Genomic DNA, 23,828 nt, shown 5'->3' on the forward strand with positions numbered 1-23,828 from the left:
ATTTGGGTCAGATATTATTTCCTAGAACAAGGCTGAATATTGATGCATTGCACAGTATATTTCTGCTTCTCTTATAATTGGAGATGACAATGTTTACTTTTCTTATGGTCCAATCATAAGTAGGCGGGGGGGTGAGCGTTTTGATTGGCAGGTTTTGTGTCTGTAATTCTAGGACTGATTCTGCAAAGTCATTTTCTAGCTAATAATAATAATAATAATAATAATAATAATAATAATAATAATAATAATAATAATAATAATAATAATAATAATAAATTATTTCCGTAGAATTCAAAATTTGAATTTACGATATAAACTTTGTTTTTCCTACCACATAGATGAAATATTATTACGTAACAATTCTCTGACTTCCGAATTAATGCACCAGTCACACCCACACAGCCCAGCAGTCGATGAAATAGAAAATATAGCACTTGTGTACAGCGGTGTAGCTAAACGTCTTAAGAGGTGAGTATTCTTGATTTATGCTTTTGCGTAACTCAAGACAATTATTATTGTATTGCATTGCATTGTATAATTCATTCCATTCATCTTCAAGGACCACCTTTCCTAACTGGGTTGTGGAGGCAGCAGCTGCAAGAGGAACTTCCAATGGTCACGATCCTCTTCCACCAAGCTCAGGTGTTCTGGTGGAACTCCGAAACGTGTCCACCCAAGGTTTTGGATATAATTTATCCAGCGAGTCCTTGACCTTCCACGTGGTTTCCCACCTTGACAAAGAGGACCTGCTGGGGAAGCTTCTCTTGTGGCATTCTGACCAGGTGACAGTACCAACGTAACTGTGATCTCTCAACACGGAGAAGCAGCGGTTGAGTATTGAGGGTTTCCCAAATTGCAAAGCTTCTGAATCTGTCGAGTCTTGTCAGTCCCTCAATCTCCCGAAGGAACCTCATTTCGGCCGCTTGGATTCGTATCCGCATTCTTTCGGTCATTACCCAATTCTCGTGACCATAGGTGAGGATGGGGACATAGACTGCGTTGAAGACAGCCACCTTTGCTTTCTGGCTTAACTCCCACTTCAGTACTACGGCCAAACACCCGCAATATTGCGCTTGCTGAGCCAATCCGAGTATCTAGCTCTTCGTCCCACTTTCCATCACTTGTGATTTTGGACCCAAGATATTTAAACTTCTCCACCTGCCTCAGTGGGACACCACTCATATGTAGAGTGCACCGGGATAGTTGTCTTGAGACCACAAATGTTTCAGTTTTTATTGTATTGTAAATGTAATTAGGCTGAATTATATATGTTAACATATTCCTGTATATTTTAGTTCAATTGGCGGTTCTCTGGAGCGAATTTCTTCTCAGTTAACTGGGAGTATATCCAAGGAAGTGCTAGAAAAATGTAAATCTATATTCAGTGTCAATTACTCCTGCAAATCGAGTTATAGATCATTAGATGGATCCTGTAATGATTTAAAGAATCCTGATAGATGCAGAGCCAGTAGATGTTACATTCGCTATTTGCCAGCTAGATATGACGACGGTAAGTTAGAAGTTTATATTTTACACATTTTGAACAGGTTAACTGAAGAACAAATATTGTTTCTTAGAAATGACTTCTGCATCTCAGAAGTAGCTTGTGTATGGTATAACAAAATATTATCTCGAGTCTTTATGTACTCTGCACTTCTTTCCATCATTTTTTCAGTTAACAATAACGACTCATGCTAAATTTTAGTGTAATAGTCGATATTATAAAGAAAAGTTTTTTTATTGAATACAACATGGAACGTTTTTTACGAGAGTGAAACAAAAGCTGAAAAGCTGTATTTGTTAAGGTAGTAGAACAAACAACACAGAATTAAGAAAATATGATGAACTTTTTTATATCTCATTGTAATAAGTTTAGTTGATCAATCTAAATCGCCACGTTTTGACATTCTTCTGGAATTAAAAGCAAACTCCTGAATTATTGAAATATCATGGGTAACTGTAGTCTGTATGATCCAGTTATAAAAAAAAAAGAAATAAAAATAATAAAAATCATACAGACATACTTCATTCAGTTCGTCTTCATTACCTGTTTTTTGCTTTATGACATATAAAACAAAATTGCATGGTACATTCTAGTAATTTCCCATTCTACTATTATGTTATAAAATTAGCATATGTTTATTTCAAAATTAAAAATTTAATTATAAAATTATTTTATAAATTAAATGTAGGGAATATTAATAAAAAACAGATTCTTAACTAGGCTAAAGCTGATTCTTATTATATTAGGAAAAACATAAGTAGTTTGAAACTACAGTGCTATTTCGAAAATTCAAGAAACTTAGAATCCACACTATTTTCAGACAGTGTTAGGATTAAGGACCACGAGATGGCATCACTTGTCGTTATTAGCAATAAAGAAATGCATAATTAAACTCGTAAAACTAACACGAAGAGACCAAATGTTTTCAAAAGATTGTTGAAATATGCAGATTGATATAGAAAGGATCATCCGGCCATTCTAATTTACAGGGATTGAGGTAGTAGTAGTAGTAGTAGTAGGACAATAAATAAAAAAATTGCACAGTCTCACTTTCTTTGTAAGGAAAGCCGCTCTCAGAAGTAGAGCATCAAACGGTCTGACAATTAGTGATGCAGACTAAACTGGTCTAAAAGAACATTGCGACTGGTCAACAGAAAGTAAGAAATCTGTGAATTGAAACTGCGTGATTTGACATAGAAAGTGTAATGATATCTGATATACCCTCGGAAGTTAGACTGTAGTGTCTGTAAGGATATAAGCCATCAGATATGCAATGCTAGCCAGAATTTTACCGAAGAGGTTCATGACTTTTTCAATGCACCATGTCATACTGTTTTGACACGATTTTCTGGAGGAAAGTGATGTACAAAATCTTAATCACGCTAACACACAGGTCCGGATTTCAAAATAAGCTATCTGAAGTGTTTTCCCTCTTGAATCAACCTCTGTCGAATGAGCACAGTCCACCTTTAAGATGGAGAAAATAGTGAATGTAGACAAAGAAATAAGAGATAATTGGTTATCAACAAATTTAATGATCGATTTTCGGTGAAAAATAGTTCGCTGTTTTGAGTATTGAAATTGGTAATGAATTTAGAAGAGGTTACACATATATTAACGAAATCTATTTTTAAGCTTATTTTGGAATTTCATTTTTACTGGGATGCAGATTTATTCATTGTAAACACTTGTTCAGCCTGATTAAACACGACAATGATGATACTAACTCTTGGATATCCTCTACAAGAGGGAATTCACACCAAACTTTGTATCGATAATCCTGGAAGAGTAATCTGTTTTCAGGATTATCTTTCAGGATTATCTGATACAAAGTTTGGGGTGGTCTCTCTCTCTCTCTCTCTCGTTACCAGATTATTCACCTAGTGAATAATCTGGTAAAGAGATTATTCACCTAGTGAATAATCTGGGAAAGAGATTATTCACCTAGTGACCCAAATAGCGTAATTATTAGGAGATTGTGTGATACATCAGTGCATTGCGCTCCTTGTAAAAATGCTTTACTGTTAATGAAATACAACTGATGACACTTTCCCCACCCCCACACTTCCTCATAGTATCCATCGCCTCTTTCTTATGTAAAAACATTAAGAAGAGAGAACGTATAATATAGACAAATAAAGAAACTGTGCCATTTGATTAATTAAGGCTTGATTTAATAAAAAAAACGTACTTTCTCAGGAATATCTAATAACCATATTTTAGATTATAGTGCAATTCCCCACTCCCAAAAATACTCTTTCTGCTCATTTACAGGAATCGATACATTTCGAAGAAGTATAGACGGCGGAGAACTTCCAAATCCTCGAAAGATTTGCCAGGCGACTTCTCCTGATTACGATAACTTTGCTGACACCACACAATTGTTCATGGTTTGTTTACAAGGCGTAAGCCACGACATCAACCAAACACCTACTACCCGTCGTAAGTATCTTGTTCCCTTGTTGCTTTTTTTGTTTGTTTGGTAATACTGGAAAATGAACACGAACAAGATCTTAAAAATTCTCAGAAATTGGGAAAAGTCCAATAATTCTTAACAACTAATAAAGTTGTTTCACAAGGAGAGTAACAATAACTGTTACTCTCCTTGTTTGGAAAAAGTTGCAAAATCAACATCGTAAAACATCAGATAATGTGATACAGAAAGTGGTTAAAACTGAAAATATGAATGCTGGAAGCTGATGACATTCTTAAGCCAAAGTGGACGGTCACTACATTTGGAACTTGAATTTCATAAAATTTTACTATTACAGGAATTGAAGCAAACGTTCCTTTAGCACTTTCCCCACTATGAGATTTAATGAGGACAGTCAGTTGGAACGAATTCATCCCATGATTGTCCAAACCAATTGAAGTTTCAGTCCAATTCCCTTACCGGGATGCCCAAATTTCACTTGAGCAGCTCGTCCAACTCGCTCATTGATCTCTTATAGCTTGTTCACCAACAGCTGGACTTATGACCTCTGCTGGAAGCTGATGACCAGCACTCTCGAGCTATTGTTAGAGGTGTCATGCAAATGAATTCAATTCGATTTTTCCTGTGTTTTGGGAGAGGCAAACGATGCCTTCTCCATCTAAAGCAACTAACTCACCTTCCTATGAAAGGTCTTATAAAAATTCTCTTCTTACAACTTCAGTAAACGAACACAGAACTTTCACCTTGGTGGTGTCAGCATCATTAAGTTCAAGATGGACTCCTTCGACTCAATAGAAGATCACAAAACAGTTCTAGTCGGTCCGATTGAAATTAAAACTGAAATGTTTGGGCACCGTCAAATTTCCTTAAATTCTATTCAGTCAAAGAGGAACTATCATTATAACTTAGAATGTACTTGGTAGTTGCATAGTTGTTCGAATCGTCTGTTTAGTTGTACGACTATGAAACTAACTAGTCATCCTTTAAGCAGTGATATCTAAGTCTTGCATTAACAGTTGCACTTTATGCCAAATAACTCGCTTTTACAACATATTTTTGTAATATATGATTGAAGATAAAATACCATAAAAATAAAATAATAAAATGAATACAAAAAACATAAATTCAATAAGATTTAATGAGAAATCTGGCCTTGTACATCATCTGCTAATTTTTTATAATCAAGCATATAGTTTGAAGTACGTATTCTTAAACAATTATCCAAACGTGAGTTTGCAAGTTGAGATCGATATTTTGATTTCAAGTATGCCATATTTGAAAACAGGGTTTCGCAGTTGTATGTAGTTGCACAATATGAATATATTTTTAGCGAGCATTTTTCTCAGAATAGGAAAAGTATTTCTATCGACTAACTTCCAGAGCATTTTGTCATCATGATGAGCTTTTAAAATTATGTTGTTTTGTAAATTGATTATTTCAATTTCCAAGTCTTCTGTATTACTTAACTCGAAGTAATTGGAAATTTTAGCAGGTTTATTATCTTCAGTAACGTTAAACGGATTTAGGAAAAATCTAACAACAGGTTCTAAAGTCGCAAAATCTTGAAAGTGGGAAGAAAACTCTTCTAATTGTGTATTTATGATTTTTATATACGATGTAGTGCTAAATGTTTCATTATTCAAACTTTCATTAATATTTTTTACATTTGGAAAATGTGAGAACGAATTTTTCATCAGATGGGATTTCAATAGTTCCAACTTGAAAGCATTGACTGCACTAATCATATCAGCAATATGGGAACTTTTCCCTTGTAATTGCAGATTTAAATCATTAATCTTTGCCCTTATATATGTTAGAAATCCAAGATCTATTAACCAATTTTTATTTTTTAGTTCTTCGTAAAAATCTCCTCTTGATGTAATAAATTCTTTTATTTGCGGCAAAAGAATAATTAATCGCTCAAGTGTTTTACCTCTGCTCAATCAGTTCACTTCAGTATATAATACTAGATTGTAATTTTTAGTGTTTTCATCTTTCAAAAGTAATTTAAATAACCTGTGTTGAGTTTCTTTTGATTTTATCGAATTAATAATTTTTGTTGCAATTGATATTACATGTTTAAAATTGACAGTTTTAGCGTTTGACATTTCCTGATGAATAAGACAATAAATTCAGGAAATAAAGGGTGCTGTCTCTGCACAAGCCAATAAATCCAATTTCCTTACCAGTCTGCACTTACACCGTCAGTAGTAATTGAAGTTAATTTGTGAATTGGAAATTTTTTTTGTATAGTACAAAATCTTTAAAAACGAATCTTCTCCAACAACTATCCACAACTAATCTACCTAAACGAAAAAGCACAATCATCTCCCCTGAGAAAATAGCTAATCAAATCGTTAATATGTCAAGAGCACCTAGGGACGGTGAACATACCAAGAAAGTTAAGAAAGAACTTAGAGCTTTAAAATTAATGCCCCTACTTTCTCACAATATGCCTCAATCTTCACTATAGATGAAGTAAAAGCCGTCATAAAAGATATCAAAGCAGGCAAGGCCCCAGGCTTCGACGGTGTCCATCCTGAATTTCTGATTAATAGCGGGCCAAATACTATAAAATGGTTCTGTGAATTCTTTTCTGATATATTATTGACTGACCGACTACCTAGCCAATTTAAGAAGTCAAAAATAGTTGCTATTCTTAAACCTGGAAAACTACCCCAGGAGGCAAAAAGTTACAGACCTATTGCTTTATTGAGTTGCACCTATAAAATGTTAGAACGCCTTCTGTACGACAGATTGTCCACACCAATTATGCAGCATGTCCCGATTGAGCAAGCTGGTTTTAGAGAAAAACGTGGTTGCTGTGATCAAGTGCTCACTTTAACATCATATATAGAAGCTGGATTTCAGAAGCAAGAAAAAACATCAGCTGTCGTCTTGGACCTAACAGCAGCCTATGATACAGTATGGCGTGAAGGTCTTATATACAAATTTCTTAGCATTGTCCCATGTAAACGGACTGCACACTTAATTTCCTCCATGCTCACTGAACGTTTATTTCAAGTTATATTAAGAAATAAAATGTCCCGACAACGATAACTTAATAATGGTCTTCCACAAGGGTCAGTATTGGCACCCTTACTTTATAACCTATACACATATGACTTGCCTACTACCATCTCACGCAAGTTCTGTTATGCTGATGACACTGTAATTGCCATTCGACACAAAAGCATGAGTCAGGCTGAAGACAAAAAAGATCTGAAAACTATAGGTGAATATTATAAAAAATGGAGGCTCCAGCTCAATCCAGACAAAACAGAAGTATCAAGCTTTCACCTTAATAATCACATGGCAGATGTCACTTTACATATCTTCTTTGAAGGATGTTTACTACGACACAATAAGTTTCCAAAGTACTTGGGCATTACCCTGGACCGCACGCTCTCTCACAAGCAACACCTAACAAACGTTTCTGCTAAGTTAATAACCCGTAACAACATAATTCAAAAACTAATAGGCACGACATGGGAAGCAACAGCCGATAATCCGTGGATTACTGCTCTTGGTCTAGTTTTCTCAGTTACCGAATATTGCTCACCAATGTGGCTAAATAGCACACATGTTAAACTTGTTGATAGCCAACTAAATAATACAATGAGACTGATTTCTGGCACAATTAAATCAACGCCCAAACACTGGCTTCTAGCTCTTAGTAACATTGTTCCACCGAATCTGCGCAGGACTAAGGCTCTCTTACAGGAGTATAAGAAAATCTTGGAGAACACAGCCTTACCAATACATTTAGCTCTCCCAGACTTAAGTGTACGACAATTGAGATCAAGACATCCACCACTACAATTAGCCCAACTACTACATTCTAACTATGACTTTCCTACTGTTCTTGCCACTTTGAAGCAAAAGTGGCAAGAACAGTAGGAGAGCCATACAGATAACATCACAAAGTTTTCTCTCAATGAATTACAAGAAAGTTTTGATGCTTGCTCACACCCCCCCACGAAAATCCTGGACTCAGCTTAATAGAATACGAACTGGTCATGGTATGTGCGGACATGCTTTTTAAATTGGGTAAACGACCATCCTCGCATTGTGATTGTGGAGCTCAGAGACAAACTGTGAACCATATTGTGACACAGTGTTATCTCAGAGCATATTCATTAGACAAATTGGACTCTTTAAGTGCTACACCCGAAGCTATGAACTATCTGACCAATATGGATGTAACCTTTTAATTTTATTGGTTTTTAAAATGACTTTTGACTTTTAATTTTATATGTTATTAAAGTGTATTGTACTACATGTTTTGATATTCATGCCATACGAATAAATAAATAAATTTATAAACGAAAAATATATCCTCTCCTCTAGTGTGCCCCTTCAATAGAAGAATTTTAAGAAATTCTTCTTTTCTAGAAAAATCATCAAATATCATTTTCACTGAAATTTCTAATTGTGATGGATCTGGTATGTCTATCGATTCACCTAGCTGTAGCGAAAAGAAAACACATAATTCCATATCATTTGCTAATTCTGTTTTTAGATAAACTGCAATTGATTCTGTTCTTCTAGTTACAGTTCTTGCTGATAACTGCGACGTATTTATAGCCGAAACTATTTCGATTTTATTTTTGAAATCTTCAACAAAGTGAGTCTGCAGCTTCTAACATAGCTTCTTTAATTAAATCTCCATCTGTAAATGTTTTTTTTCCTTCTTAGCTAGCAAATGCGTAATTTTAAAAAGGATTTGCCGCTTTTGACTGTTGCAGCGGTTTAATTAAAAAAACTTTGCTGGTTAGTAATGGATGATTTCAAAAATAAAATTTTTTTTTTTCTTATTTCGGATTTCACTGGATAGTCAAAATTAAAATTGGCTTGAATGGTTTTGAAATGTCTTTCTATATTACTTTTTTTTGTTAGAAATAGCCACACTATTATTGCATAATAAACCAATACATTTGCCATTAAAATTGATAAAGCAATGCTCTTCCTTCCAATCGTCATGAAAATAGTACGTTCTTTTCCTTTCTCGTTTATCCATTATAAAGGGTTAAAAATATCTTAGTAAACAAAGTATTTTATATTTGCTGATAGCGGAAGTGATTCAACAAACACACATACTAAAAAACAAACGGTTCTAACAACGTTTAGAAGTGGTGCGAAGGGTAGTAACAGCGATCGCATTGATAACTAGATGACGTCGAAAACTCCAACTTCGTATGATCAGTGGTCTCTCGTCTTAATAGGCACAAATAAAGCAGTTACAATAATTTCTCTGAGGGCGCACTAAAAATTCACTGCGGGCGCTGCGTTGCCGACTCCTATTCTATAGTATGCTAACCTTCCTGACGAAGCTATTAGTTCAACAGAGAAAGCAAATCATTAACGACCTCGCAGTATATGGTCAATATCATCGTTTCCCAGATTTTTCCTGATTTGTGAAGTGTTCCGTCAGGAACACCTCACAAATCCTGAAAATTTCACGGAACACCTTGGTTATTTTGTAATGTATTAATAATTAATTATGGCATAATCATAAAGAGTATTAGTACACTTATGTATACGGTGTGGCATGTTGACAAATATAAAATTACATTTAAATCAGTTATCAATCACTGGACTAATGAAATCTTGTAGAATATTGTAGTTTCCTCAGGCCAACACGATTAAATTAATTTGTGCTGATTTTCATTGACATATCCCATTCTGATCACCAAAAATTTATAATATTATTATTATAAGTACTTAGGAATGAATGCAGACTTTTTCTCCTGTGTGCTGGCAGTTTTCCCCGCCTTTTGTACATCCTGGAGATTGCTTTGTAGGTTGGTGGTGGATGAATCACTATCTGTTGCGTCACAAATATCTTCAATAAGAGATTTCTTACCATCAAAATTAAACAAAATCCCTTGGCTCTTATTCAGATTAAAATTTAAATCTGTAGGCCTATGACTTTTAAAAAATCACGGTACTACGGTTTCGAAACAAGCACTTTTACCCTACAATACAAGATTATTCAATATTACTAGATTTGAGAATCGGATACACACTACCTTCATCTTCAATTCCAGTGGAAGAATTTTCTTTATACTTCCTTGCTGATTGGTCACTAACATTTGCAAACACAGGTGTTAACTCGTTCAGGTTTGAGAACAGAGGATACGGCGCCCATTGTTGTAATCGGCTTGCAGGCAGTTTTTATGATCGGGTCATAAACAGCGGTATTCTCTTTCCAGAATTACTTCCATGCTTAAAAATACACGGCTTGGTCATCAACGAACACTTATTCACTTTCCGAAGAACAACGGTGTTCCGCCCAACATAATTTGGGAAACCCTGGTCTATACTGCGAGCTATATGGCTTATGTGATCATTTTTGCTTCTAAGGCTCACCTGAAGTTTAATAACAGTGTAAGCTACAAATAACAATGAATATATTATTGACAGAGATTGTGTTGTCAGAACCGTGCAATTTAGGATTATATTTCTTACTATATACGAGGTATGCCTATAAAAGAAGATGACAATAAGTACGAGTACATTTTTGTGGATACATTTTGGTCACCTTCATAATATTTATTATAGGACGCGTTTCGTAAAATTTGTAATCAATGAACTACTAGATGTGATGCATAGCCATAAAGCGATTGTACTACACTCGGAAGTTTAGCACAGACACACAGACAAAAAAGGACAAAAGATGTCGAAATTATATATTACAAAAACTTCAATCCAACTCAATGAAACCGAATTAAAATTGCGATTTTGGATGGACACAAGAAGATGTTCAGTTTATTTCTATTTCGTTTAAATTTGGTATAGGGATTCAAAATAATAGTAATAATTCCCAATCACACACACACACACACACACACACACACACACACACACACACACACACACACACACACACACACACACACACACACACACACACTTCTTGCTACCTTGTTCTGAAATTTTTTTTATCATAATGAGATTAAATCTTTTTTTTTTTTTTTTTGTTTTCTTTCAGTTGATGGTCAACCTATAAGGTGTTGTCCGAAGACAGTTGCTCAACATCCGCAGTGTGCTCCTATTGATATTTTACCAGATGACCAATTTTACTCAAACTTCAACGTAAATTGCCTAAACTTCGTACGCACTTCTCCATGTTCAAATTGTAAGATAGGTAAGCTGTATAAGTAAATCCTAAAAATCAACGATTTGCTTTTAACTATTAGTGTTCAACACTCAGTGAGGGATTAACTGATCACTTAGCACTACCAAAACACAGTCCTACCATTTCTCTTCCATAATGGAGCTCAGTTCATTTGTAAGATTGGTGCAAAATACTGCGTAAATTTGAATATATGAAATTCCATACGTCTACATAATCTGATAAATTATCTTCTTTCTAATAAAAGACAATGCGAAATCGAATTTCGAATTCAAAGAGTGCATTATTAAAAAGTTTTGTTATATTTTTTAAATTTCGGTGTGTTAATATTTATTTCATAATCTCAGAATATTTTCCCTATTTCTTTTTCTTATTTTTCTTTCTTTCTTTCTTTTTTTTTAATTAAAACTAACTTATAACTATTTTTCTTCTAAATGTATTTTCTCCTCAATCGCATTGAAACTGCACTATGTCACCTTTCGAATACGATATCGTAAATTATATTAAAATATTTTTGTTTTAATTTTTATTTATTCTTTTTCATCTTTAATGAATTTACTGACATTTGAAAACTCATTTGTTTATTAATACTAGCTGTTGGGAACTCCGAAATGATTCCTTTCTATTATTTGCAAGCGCTTTTAATGTAAGTCTCAACAAAGCAGTGGGATGAAGTCTAAAAATTCGATAAAAATAGATGAATCAATTTTGTTGTCTTTCTGGATTAGAAAATAGTTAATACATAAGAGTTCGTTTTCAAGTGTAAAGAGCATCTGTGGTTCAACACTTATTCATTCAGTCTGTTATAATCGTTCGTTTCTTTGGTTAGAATTACAACTAAGCAACTAACGCTGTGACTCGAGCCAATTTTATATGTTAAAGATGTGTGCTTTTAGGTCCGGTGTTAGTCAACTTCATACACTCTTTAGTTCATTAAAAAAAAGAAGAAGAAGAAATATAAAAGAAAAAGAAGGTTTTTATTTATTTATTTGTTTGTTTCTTATTCTTTAGCTAGTGCTGAAACTGTCTATTTTGGGATATCTCAATATCTGGTTTAAAATGAAATAAATACATTAATCTATGCGTGCAGAGTAAACCGGTGGTTATTTCCATAACTTATGCAGAGCATTTTCTCACACTTTTAAAAGTTGCATTTAAAAATCACACTTCCTTTTACATTTTATAACGCGAACTAAAATGCTATTAAAAATCAGTCTTTAATTATGCAGAACTGACTGAAACAAAATTACAATTTCCATATTTCCAAGATCAGTTTACCTCTAAAGCAAATTTAACACCCAAATTTTGTTAACATAAATATGCTTAAATATTCCGTGTTCTATTAAAAAATGGAAATCTATCGCATTTGAGACGTTGCGTCACTTAATTTGATTTTGAATTCCAACAGCAGCAGAATTCTATCCTTTCCGAGGAGCTTCATGGAAAAAGCTGGTGTAGTGTAGTGTAAATTAAGGTTTGTGCTTGTTTAGTACCTTCTAATACTTTAATGCTTACTTAATAGAATTAAGAATCCTATTAAAAATATTGGAATAACTAGAATGTATCTACAACTAGGAAAGCTGCAGATGCAATCTGGTTTAATATAGTCTAGCTTACAACCACATTGGTCTTAACATAAATATTTATAATGATAGAAAATATTAATCTCTTCCTTCTGTTTGTAGAACATCGAAGTCAGATTAATCAGGTGACTCCATTCGTTGACCTTTCCATGGTTTATTCTAATTCTGAGACTGAAGCGGTACAACTTCGTGAAGCCGAAGGTAAAGGTAAGAATATAAACTTTTATATTATTTTCATATGTATATGAAATGTAATGATTTTCTGGAAATAGCAATTTCGTCAACGAAAACATTAAAAAAAAGGTGTAAATACTTGAAAAGATTCAACATGTTAGGCTATCAACGGCCTGTTATTGGCTAATAACCTCATAAATTTAATTAATTCGATGACAGGGTGTTAATTCCATTTATTATAAGCGATAAAAATCACAAATCTCCCATTGCAGAAACCCTGCCATACGAAAGTGATTAACTGACAATGATTTAAAAAATCCTGGACAGGATCAACCAAAGAGCATCTTACTCTTCCAACCAAGATAACATATCGTGCAATATGTGCATTAAACTGGAAGCGCTGATAAATGGACTCGTAATCGATAGTTATCATTAAAACTGGAAGAGCCTGAAGTCTCTATAGCAAGTCTTGAACAACAGAATTGCTTCTTGAAAGAATGTGAACACCTAGTCACAGAAAAGAAAATGGACCAGGCAGCTTAACCATGCATCGTCAAGGGCTTCGTTAGATAGATCAAGGATTTAAATTTTGGATTTCAAATACATCCGCTCAGAATGCTATGAAGGTAGAAATTATGGAAAGTAGTATATGGATAACATAACGGAAACGAATCATGATAATCCTCCCTCCCCCTTCCTACAATAACTCACTAAGTAAATAAATAACGACTTTTGTTTTTATTTTTATTTAGGGTGCTTTCTGCGCGTTACAAATATAGACAGCGGATCGATTTTACCACAAAGATCGCCTACTGGCACCTGTGATAATGGGACCACTTTTTTTGCAGGTAAGTTCTTTTAAGGATGTATGCAGTTTTAAGGTACATTCTTTACAGAATGTAAGTGAAAAAATATTTTTCGGTTTCATTAAATAAAATTTTTTTTAATAATTTTTGGAATGCGGAAGTAGCATCTACACACACAGCGCTAGGAATTGAACACAGTTCATTCAAGTCACCGATTAGAGGAACTTTCTTAGCTTTTCTTCGACCGATTGTCTAGTTCGTCGATCTCTGACACAGGAAAGCGAATTTTTGTCCCTAATCTCAAAAAGTCGATTCGAAAATTCACACTATTTCATATAATAAACGTAGTGTTGAAATTAGAAACCACAAGATGGCGGGACTTGTCAGCCACCTCTTGACTGAACGACGTTAATTAACTTTGGGCTAGCTATCTCTGATTGGCTACAGGTGGAGATTGAAATATCCCCACAGTCTCCAAACGTTAGGGCTAAAACGGCCTCACCTATAGGAAAATAAAAGGCATTAGCGGATTTATTTATTTATTCTTTTTATATACATACTGTATATTTGCATAGGTATTTGCAAATATACACACACACACACATATATATATGTGTGTGTGTGTGTGTGTGTGTTTGGTTCTCCCAATAATACCTACTTACCTCGTTTAGCCATCACCTTTGTTTAATTCTTGTACCTATCTTATCGGTATTTACCATTGGACTTATTAAGAATACCATGCTCAGTCTCCAGAGTACGATTTGCATATTTCCCAAGTCTATTCATTGCACTAGAGTTATAACTTTATAATAGTATCGAACATTAGCGTAATATTTCTAACCTAACTATCTGTTTGTTTTAGGTGATGACCGGGCAAATCAGCATATACTTCTTGCAGCTTTTCATACTATTCTGCACTTGGAGCATAACCGCTTAGCCAAACAATTAGGTTGTGGTGACCCAAACTGTGATAACGAGACTATTTTTCAAGAGGCAAGGTAAGTGGAATGGTTTGGAGGGGGGGGGGGGGCTTGAGTCAAAACGACATTTGATTAAATATCGTTCATTTTGATATGTTAATTCATAAGCCATCTCTTGTGAATTTGATGGTAAAAAAATTGAAGAAAGTTTATCTCCGCTAATACAGACACACCGCAATGGACAAAACATTAGAAATAGGGGTGATGGGAAGTTGACACTGGCATCCCCTGCAGAGTGAAATATACCCCAACCGAACGCAACAGCAAATAGGCAGACATCGGATTTCTTAACAGTGTATCGCATTCGACGAACATGGCGATCTTACCGACTTTGATCGTGGACGTATTATTGGCAAGGCAGATGGGTCATTCTATTGCCCAATAATAATAACTCTAGGGTTCTCGAGGGCAATGGTATCAAGGGACGTACCAGCGCAAAGCAAACAAGTGGTGGTCGACTACAGTCCGTTGATGAATGGGGAGACCCGACACTCTGTTCGGAAGACATCGCTAATGTTTTATCATTGGGTGTATTTCACACTGAAGGCTGCCCGCACATTACATTTATTTACTATAGGCGCTTCAGACTTTGGTGCGCGGGAGTAATATTAAAAAAAAATGCAGTTACTCATTTTTGAAGACCTCATACGTCAAGCACGTTTTAAGATATTTTCAGTTGAATTAGCTGAAAATTAGTTGGTAAGTTAGCTAGTCTTACATGTGATGAAGGGTTTTCATCCGCAGAGTAGCGTTTCCTCAGAAGGCAAGCGAAAATAAAAGACAAAATATATTAGTTGAATCGGCTATAATTAGACCCATTCCAACTTCTCTTAAGGATATTTCGTAAGCATCTCTATCTCTTCCAAACATTATTAATCACAACGTTATTCTTCCAGAATCTAGACTCTAGTTTCCCAGACTTTCAGATCCCTCTTATTCCTTTTAAACCTTTAATAACACTGGCGTACTCCCGCTTAGGCAAAGGCAATTTGGAAGTAGTTATAATAATATTCATTCAAACACGAATAATTATAAAGATATTCATATTTTAACATTTGAGTTATAATAAATTACAAACATATGAAACTTTTATCCAAAATATTAAATACATTTTATTATATGAATCCAATACACATACAGTAGAAACAAAAATTATGAAATATAAATTTTCAATAACCAAAAAAAAGTTTAAAAGAGGTATTAAATTGTTTCTGTTAGGAAAAATTTAGTTTGGCGAAATCCATTTGGTATCATTTGTTATTTTTAGTCATTTTTTTTTTGAGGGCAGGAGGCGCATTTTAGATTTTTTTAGCTATATAAATATTAATTATAGAATATATGTGAAAGCAGTATTTGGACAATACCGTGACCAACATGTAAAAGTCTTAAAAAAGTAATTAAAATATAAAATAAAAAACGTTTCTTCAATTTCAAATATTGATCAACAGGCTTGTTTTGCAAATCTATATTTCATTATCTGCATTTCTTTATTGAAAGTATGTTATTACAGTTTATGTTAATGATGATTTTGATGCTAACATCAGTAATTTCTGTTGTTGTATAGGCGATGGAACATAGCCCAGTGGCAGAAAATTGTATATGGCGAATTGCTTCCCATATTTGTTGGGGAAGACCGAATGAAAAAATTTACACTGTCAGTATTAAAATCTGGTTTTACCCGCTACTTGCCATACAAGGATTGCCAACTATTTACAGATTTTTCGACAGCCTGTTTCAGAGCTCATTCGACAATTGGTAGGAACTCGGGATCAACTCGCCTGAAGGATGGTTTTGGACAAACTTATCCACTTTGTTTTGGAACTTTATCATCGGTTCTTGGTGAAGCCATAGCCAGTTCTTCTGAGAAACACGACCGCTTTATAGTTGAAGACGTTAGGAATTTTCTCTACAGTCGTCCCAGAGACAATTTTGGACTTGATTTATGTGCTTTTAATATTCATAGAGGTCGAGATAACGGATTGGAAACTTATGTTAAGTACGTTCAAAAAACTCGTGGCATCAGAATAAGGACTTTTGATGACCTTGCTAAATATAATCTTATGACAGAAGATAATGCTAAGAAGTTGACGCTGGTATACAGGTAAGAGAAATCATTAGTAGATTTACTAATTTAGATTTGTATTCAGATTTTGAATTTTGTATTGCTAAACTTTGTGATGAATAAATTTTTCATAAAATATTAATGCGGAATAAATCTGAACTCAACTTACATCGTACGTGATTTTTTTTATAGTTGCAGACTGGAAAAATTGTTGCTGAATGAAGTGAAAGTGGATGTACAGAATCGGGGAAACTAGAGCTTTTAGGGAGGGTGGGGATGCTGTTGAGTGGACATGTAGACATCAGTGAGGGCAGTTGAATGTAAGAATGTGTATAATATGCCTGAGTTAGGACGTAGGATAACAAACCAAAATGGGACAGTTAGCATAAGGCGTCAAAATAGGGGTGGGTCTAAGGGACTTCTGCACTTTATGTACACTAATGCCAGGAGTATTCGGAATAAGAAGGAAGAATTTTTGACCTAGGTTAATTTACGCAGTGAGAGAAGGTCTGGTTAAAAATTTAAAGTGAAACATCTTGTATTTAATGTTATAATTATTGCCTAAGCCTGCAGAATGTTATGTAAGATTAATCTGAGTATAACCAAGTTTAATGAAAGAAAATTATAGATACGTGGTCTTACTAGAATTGAATATGATGAGGAACTAAAGTGTAAACGTAGTTATTAGTCGTAATTTGAAGCATAGAAGCTAAATTACTTAGTACTTAAAATTGACCCATTGTACCTTTCTTTTAAGCTTACACGGTGATCCGAATGCATTTTTGAAAATTATGGAGACAACTATCGTGTTTGAATAAAAACTTTAGTTTAATATAACTAAATCTACATTCGACGTTTCGACCTTTATGTCAAGGTCATCTTCTGAAGCATACAACTATACACAGAAAACAAGCTACACTACAATCAAACTGGTTTGTTAAAGACACTGACCAACCGCTACAACAATTGTTGGCCTGACCTCTGGTGAAAAAAAAAAATTATACATCAACGCTAGTCCTATTATTAGTGTTATCTGTTGGTTGTAGAAATACATTGGGCACAACAACAAGTATCTGTCTACATACATATATTAACATCATGTACATTCCAGCCAGTTGGTATGGAATGGTTTCTAATACTGGCTGAAGATTGGCTAGAGTCCTGACTTATGCTGGATCATATATATTAGGTAGGCTGAATCTGTGCCATCCACATCCTTGGAATTTTCATGCCATCTTTGTTGTTGATATTTGGGTGGTTTATCAGGATTTCGCAGGCTTAAATTTCCGTTCGTACCAGGTTTTTGTGCGGTGTAAAGAATGGGTGCTTTTCCAGTTGATTTGGTGTAAGGTGTTGAGTGCGTGGTCTGAGAGGCCTGCTTTACCATAATGATTATATTTAATGAGTCTATTGTGTTCTTTCTTGCGTATAGGGATTGTCCATCCTGTTTCACCAATGTACGGTAACTTAGAGGTGCAGCGGATGCAATAGACTCCAGGATGTGCTAATGGGAGGAGAGGATCCTTAGAGGAGTTGAATATGGTTTTAAGTTTAGTGGGTGGTTTAAAGGTAGCATTGAGATTATAATGTAGGATTCTGTTGATTTTTTCCGATAACCCTTTAATGTATGGGATGGCTATGGTTTTACTGTAATCTAGATTCGTTTGTGTTGTTGTTTTATGGAATATTTTATTAATAGTATTTTTGTTATAGCCATTATTTATGAATATGTCGCTGATGATTTTTAGTTTTTGTTTCAGGGCTTGCTGGTTAGAGCAAATTGTTATAGCTCTGTTTTTAAGGGTGTTAATGACTCCATATTTTTGTGATGGGTGGTGGTATGAATTCGCATGTATGTATTGGCCAGTGTGTGTCGGTTTTCGGTAGGCCATGAAGGATAGACTGCCTGAAGGAAGACGTGTGTCTAGGAACGGGAGCGAATTTTGGTTTTCGATTTCGATGGTAAATTGTATGCGTTCGTGTTGTTTGTTCAGGTGGGCTAAGGAATGTGTTTAGTGTTTGTCGCCGTACGGCCAGATCGCGAACACGTCGTCAACTTATCTAAGCCAGACTGTCGGTCTTAGCGTGGCCGAATCAAGAGCCCTTTGCTCAAAAATGAGCAAAGAAACTGAACTTTGGTAAGACCCCATCTTGACTACTGGGCTCCTGGGTTTCTTCTTTATGGGGAGGAGGTAGAGAGGATCCAGAGGCAAGTGACCAAGATGATAGCTTTTCTATGAAATGAATCGTAAGATTCATTCCATAGAAAAGCTATTATCTTGGTCACTTGCCTCTGGATCCTTTCTACCTCCTCCCTTGGTCTTGAAAAGCTGGTCTATGGAATGAATCGTAAGATTCATTCCATAGACAAGCTATGTAGGTTGAAGATCTGTGGGTTACAGAAATTGCTTGAGAGGCGGAAAATGGGTGATATGATTGAGACATTCAAATTAATGAAGAGTTTTTACAAGATTAATTCAGAGGAAATTTTTCAGAACGGGTCTGGTGATGGGAAAACTAGGGACCATCCATGGAAACCGAGCAAGAGTGTTAGAACTAGGTTTTTTACTTGGAGAGTGGTCAATAAGTGGAATAAACTGCCAGAGTCTGTTGTGGGTGCCATGACTGTGAATGAGTTCAAAACAAAGTATGATAGATACTGTGTGAATGGTGAATAGTTCTTGACATGATAGGGCCTCCCTCGATGAGTCTAAGGACTCCTTGATGTTGCCTGTAATAATAATAATAATAATAATAATAATAATAATAATAATAATAATAATAATAATAATAATAGTTTTACTTGTTAATTTACCGGAGAATGTAAAGATGTTTCGGGTAATCAACTGACTCCTTAAAGTATTTTATTTTATTTTTCGGGGTATAGTTCGTAACTGGATTCGAAGATGGCGCTGATGACTATTGATTTTTTCCAAGTGAATAACTTTTATTTATGTTTCCTTTTTTTTTAACATTTTGTAAAATGATGAAATTTTAAGTAAGCTTAGAAAATTTTGAATTTTTCATTATGAAGCGGAACGCTTTTTAAGTAAAATAAGTGTTGTGAACTGTGTGCGCGTATGTGTGCCTAATGTTTTATGAATTTTTCTATTATTGCTTCGGGAAAAATACACAATTACATGAATGTCAATTACAAAATCATGGTTTTTTACTGAGTTATATCATTTACTTTCTCTGTAACTGAATTAATTTGTCAATAACACCATACACGTTTTTTTTTTTTCTGAGAATCATTAACATGCCTCTTCTAAAAGTTTCCGGATGATTTGTCCATAATATTTATATTTCCAGTAAGGTGGATGACGTGGACCTTTTCGTTGGAAACATACTTGAAACCCCATATGGTGGGGGACAACTAGGATATACCTGTGGACACATCGTAGGTCTCCAATTTCAAAATATGAAGTGTGCAGATCGGTTTTTCTTTGAACATGGACACCAGAAAGGATCGTTCACTGCAGGTGAGTTGCCTGATTATAAATGAATGAGTCAAATAATTTCATTAATCTTTTAGGCAAATATGATTTCGGAAGTGTACAGTAGAATAAGTAGGTGGTATCTTATTTTTGGAAATCGCTAAATAGTCTTAAATAAATGAACCTGTGAAAATATTCAGGAAAATGAGATCAATTTTTAAACAAAAAATCGAAAATAGTTTGGTTGATGATGGTATCCATCTGATTACTGTCGATCCATTGAGTTGTGTAAGCCCAAGAAATCCTTAATGATTTTAAAGGAATCAAAAACATCCTTGAAAATTTATGGCTAGTGACTGATATAGATATGAATGGCATTCTACGTGATAGTAAGAAGAATATTCACATTAATGATAGGGGAAAAACAGCTTTTAAAATGCACCTTTTGTTATCAGAATAGTTTACTAAAAGAGAAGCTGGGGGGGGGGCATGTTACTGCTTATCACAGAATATTTTGAGACTATCAAATCGCTGACAAATTGAATTCTTATTCGGAACAGGAAGTTAAGACAATGTGGTGCATGCATCAACATTGCATCTGTATAGATATGGGTGATAGTATGTTATATAGCGAAGAAGTAGTTATAATATCATGCGCCAATTTCTTAAAGATATAAGAAAAGTATCGATGTTTAATACCTTCCTACATGTTTCATGTCCAAATATTAAGCGTACAATTTCTCTCTCTGCTGATGATTAAAGTTGGGCAGCGCACTTCATTTTGATAAAATATTAGAATATATTGACAGGGAGGTCTTGTTTAAATTTAATCTGAAAAATACAAGTTCGATTTGGTGAGAAGATAACATTAGATGAATACAAGTTGAATGTGCATGTTTTACAAAATATTAGTGATCACAAATATTTGGATATTTTGGTTGATAGGAAATTTAAGTTCAGGAGTCGCACCGGTAAAACAACTAATAAAAAAATTTTAGGATTGTAGGATTAATTAAAAGAAGTCTCACTTTTAGGAGAAAGGAAGCAGTGACACCTTTATGCAAGTCTTTAGTCAGGCCAATATTAGATTAAAAATCCCCAATTTACTCACCGAGGTTTTAATTTAAAAACAGAGAACTAATATTAATAGGAATTAATCAGAGAACATTGATTACGTATGTAGAAAGAATGTGCCATGGAAATTATGTGAATCTTTATGGTTATTTTATTTTATTTTATTATTGTGACTTTCTTCACTAAAAGTTGTAAACCTCTTCTTGTAAACTTGGTACAAGACCATACATTAGTAATGAGGAATTTTTTTATTACCATTTCGTTTTATTTATTTCTTTTTTAAAACATTTTACATAACACTGAAAACAATGAAGATCAAACCTGAAACTTTTTCAAGCCCTTAGTAATCAAGGTCTTACATCGGGCGATGAAATTCATTTCTGGTGATCCTGCACAACACAAACATTCAAACCACTAGACTATTGGTTGCAGATCGGATACGTTAACCACTCAAGTTGACATCAGTTGCAATTTGAGTTGCAACTAATGCTGAAGTTAAACTCGAGTTGCTCCAAAAATTAGTAGTTTCTGCAAGTTTTAGTCTGCATATTCGTGTATGCAGACTAAGACTTTAGAGTTAATCTAAAACACTTTAGAGTTTATCTAACTAACTTTAAAGTTAATCTAAAACATTTAATTTATGTACTTGCTCTGTTATTATAATGATTAAATTCTGCAAATAAAATAACAGATTTTTGAGCGAGGTTAATGGAAGCGTACTATGATTAGTCTGCTAATACTTGTGTAACTAGTGAGTCAATTACCGATGGTCCCTTTTTTTTATTGTGTCAGAACAACTGCAGGCAATCCGACAGAATACGTCAATAGCGTCACTGTTATGCAGCAATACAGACATCAAGAATATCCAGAGAAATGCATTTCTTCGTGCCGATGAGTAAGTAGCATCTTCATATTATTCGATTATTGAAACAAATGTGCTAATTAATGTGTTATATAATGTTAATATTCCTGAGGTAATACTTCAATTATCGTTCCATTCTAATTATAATTTCAAGTCCTAGCAAGATTCTTGGCTTATCAAACAACAAAATCTTATGCAATTTTTATTTTTTTAAAAAAAACTTTTATGGTCTAAGTCTAAGTTTAATAAACCTAGACTTTAACTTTAATTCCATTGTTTGCTAAGGGATACAAGATACTGAAAATGATATTTCAGGTTGTAGAATGTTATTTGTTTATTTATTATTATTATTATTTTGTGTGTGTGTGTGTGTGTGTGTGTGTGTGTGTGTGTGTGTGTGTGTGTGTGTGTGTGTGTGTGTGTGTGTGTGTGTGTGTGTGTGTGTGTGTGTGTGTGTGTGTGTGTGTGTGTGTGTGTGTGTGTGTGCGGACATTCGCACTTACTCAACTCTTCTAGAAAACACAAATTAAATCTTTAAATTCTACTCCCCAAAACACGAATCTACTTTTTTCTATTCTACCTACAAAATCTATGTTGATCAGTATTATGAAGTTTATATACGTGCAAGGGAGGAAGTTCCTTATTTCAATCTTGTTTAATTTTTATTCGTAGGTTTACCAATCCAGTCGTAAGTTGTGATGCAATTCCCAAGCTAGATGTCAAGAATTTTAGAGGTAACTATTTAATTTAACTCTCATGGTTTAAAACATTGTGTAAGGGACAGTGTTGAGAGTAATTTGTAAAGAGTAATAAAAATTACATCTTCCCCTATTTAAACGGATTTTAATAGGAGATGTATATTTTTGCAATAATAATATTTTATTGTTTGGCTTTGTTGAAAAATAATATAATCTCCGACTTTTCTTCATTACAGAGCTTTTATGTTTATGTAATCTGTTAATTTTATAATTATTACCTTTGCTTTAAGAAAATTACCACTCAAATGTTTTCCATTTCATGTGTGATAAAGCATTTTTAATAGTATAGAATTAATTGCATTTTACGAATTGTGAAATTTAAAAATATCTAGTATCTTTTTTTTTTTTTTGGCTAGATGGGTGAAACAAGAATGCTTCACCCATCGAAAGATCGTCCAACTCAGCTTTGGTTCCACTCAGTGACAGGCTCACCCTACCACTCAGCAGAACCTCTCATATTCCAGGGAAAAGTGTCCACCAACAAGGCCCCACCAGAAACACCCTCCCCGGAGACTCAAATTGCTACCCCAAGGCCTAAAACCTTAGGAGAGCGAAACTTTGCATCCCATTTTAGTCGCCTCTTACGATATGCATGGGCTACAGTGGAGCTGGTATGTAAGTAAAGTCCTCCTAAAAATTAAAAAAGTAAGACGATCCCCCGGTCCACTCCCTATGAGTGGCCGAAAGACCGTCCAACTCAGCTTGGGTTCCACTCAGTGACAGGCACCCCTGCCACAGAGTAGAACCACTCATAATCCAGGGAAAGACATCCTACAGGGTCCGTCTCATGGGCCAGGCTCGAAAACACACTTCCTAGAGCTTCAAAATGCTCTTTTAGGGCAAATCCACCGGAATCTAAGAGCTCCCCTCACAGGGAGCAAAATTTCAGAAGAAACCTAAGAGATCGAAACTCGCGAAACCCCGCATCTCATTTTAGTCGCCTCTTACGACATGCATGGGCTACAGCAGAGCTATTATTATCCCGGCCATTACATGGGGTAGATACCAAAGTTAAA

General features: G+C 34.6%; 1 protein-coding gene across 1 annotated transcript; it reads left to right on the top strand.

Moving 5' to 3' along the window:
* Window positions 1–379: 379 nt before the first annotated feature.
* Window positions 380–22,091, top strand: LOC150109898 (chorion peroxidase-like). The gene is made up of 9 exons (XM_090396484.1): window positions 380–468; window positions 1,296–1,510; window positions 10,933–11,088; window positions 12,762–12,866; window positions 13,586–13,681; window positions 14,502–14,637; window positions 16,184–16,720; window positions 19,994–20,163; window positions 21,985–22,091. The coding sequence occupies exons 1-9, from the start codon at window positions 380–382 to the stop codon at window positions 22,089–22,091; spliced, it is 1,611 nt and encodes a 536-aa protein (XP_090252610.1).
* The last annotated feature ends 1,737 nt before the right edge of the window (window positions 22,092–23,828 follow it).

The sequence above is a fragment of the Typopeltis vanoorti genome, chromosome 1, assembly GCF_054136105.1.
Source record: "Typopeltis vanoorti isolate ZY-2024b chromosome 1, IOZ_Tvanoo_1.0, whole genome shotgun sequence".
Classification (NCBI taxonomy): Eukaryota; Metazoa; Arthropoda; class Arachnida; order Uropygi; family Thelyphonidae; genus Typopeltis; species Typopeltis vanoorti.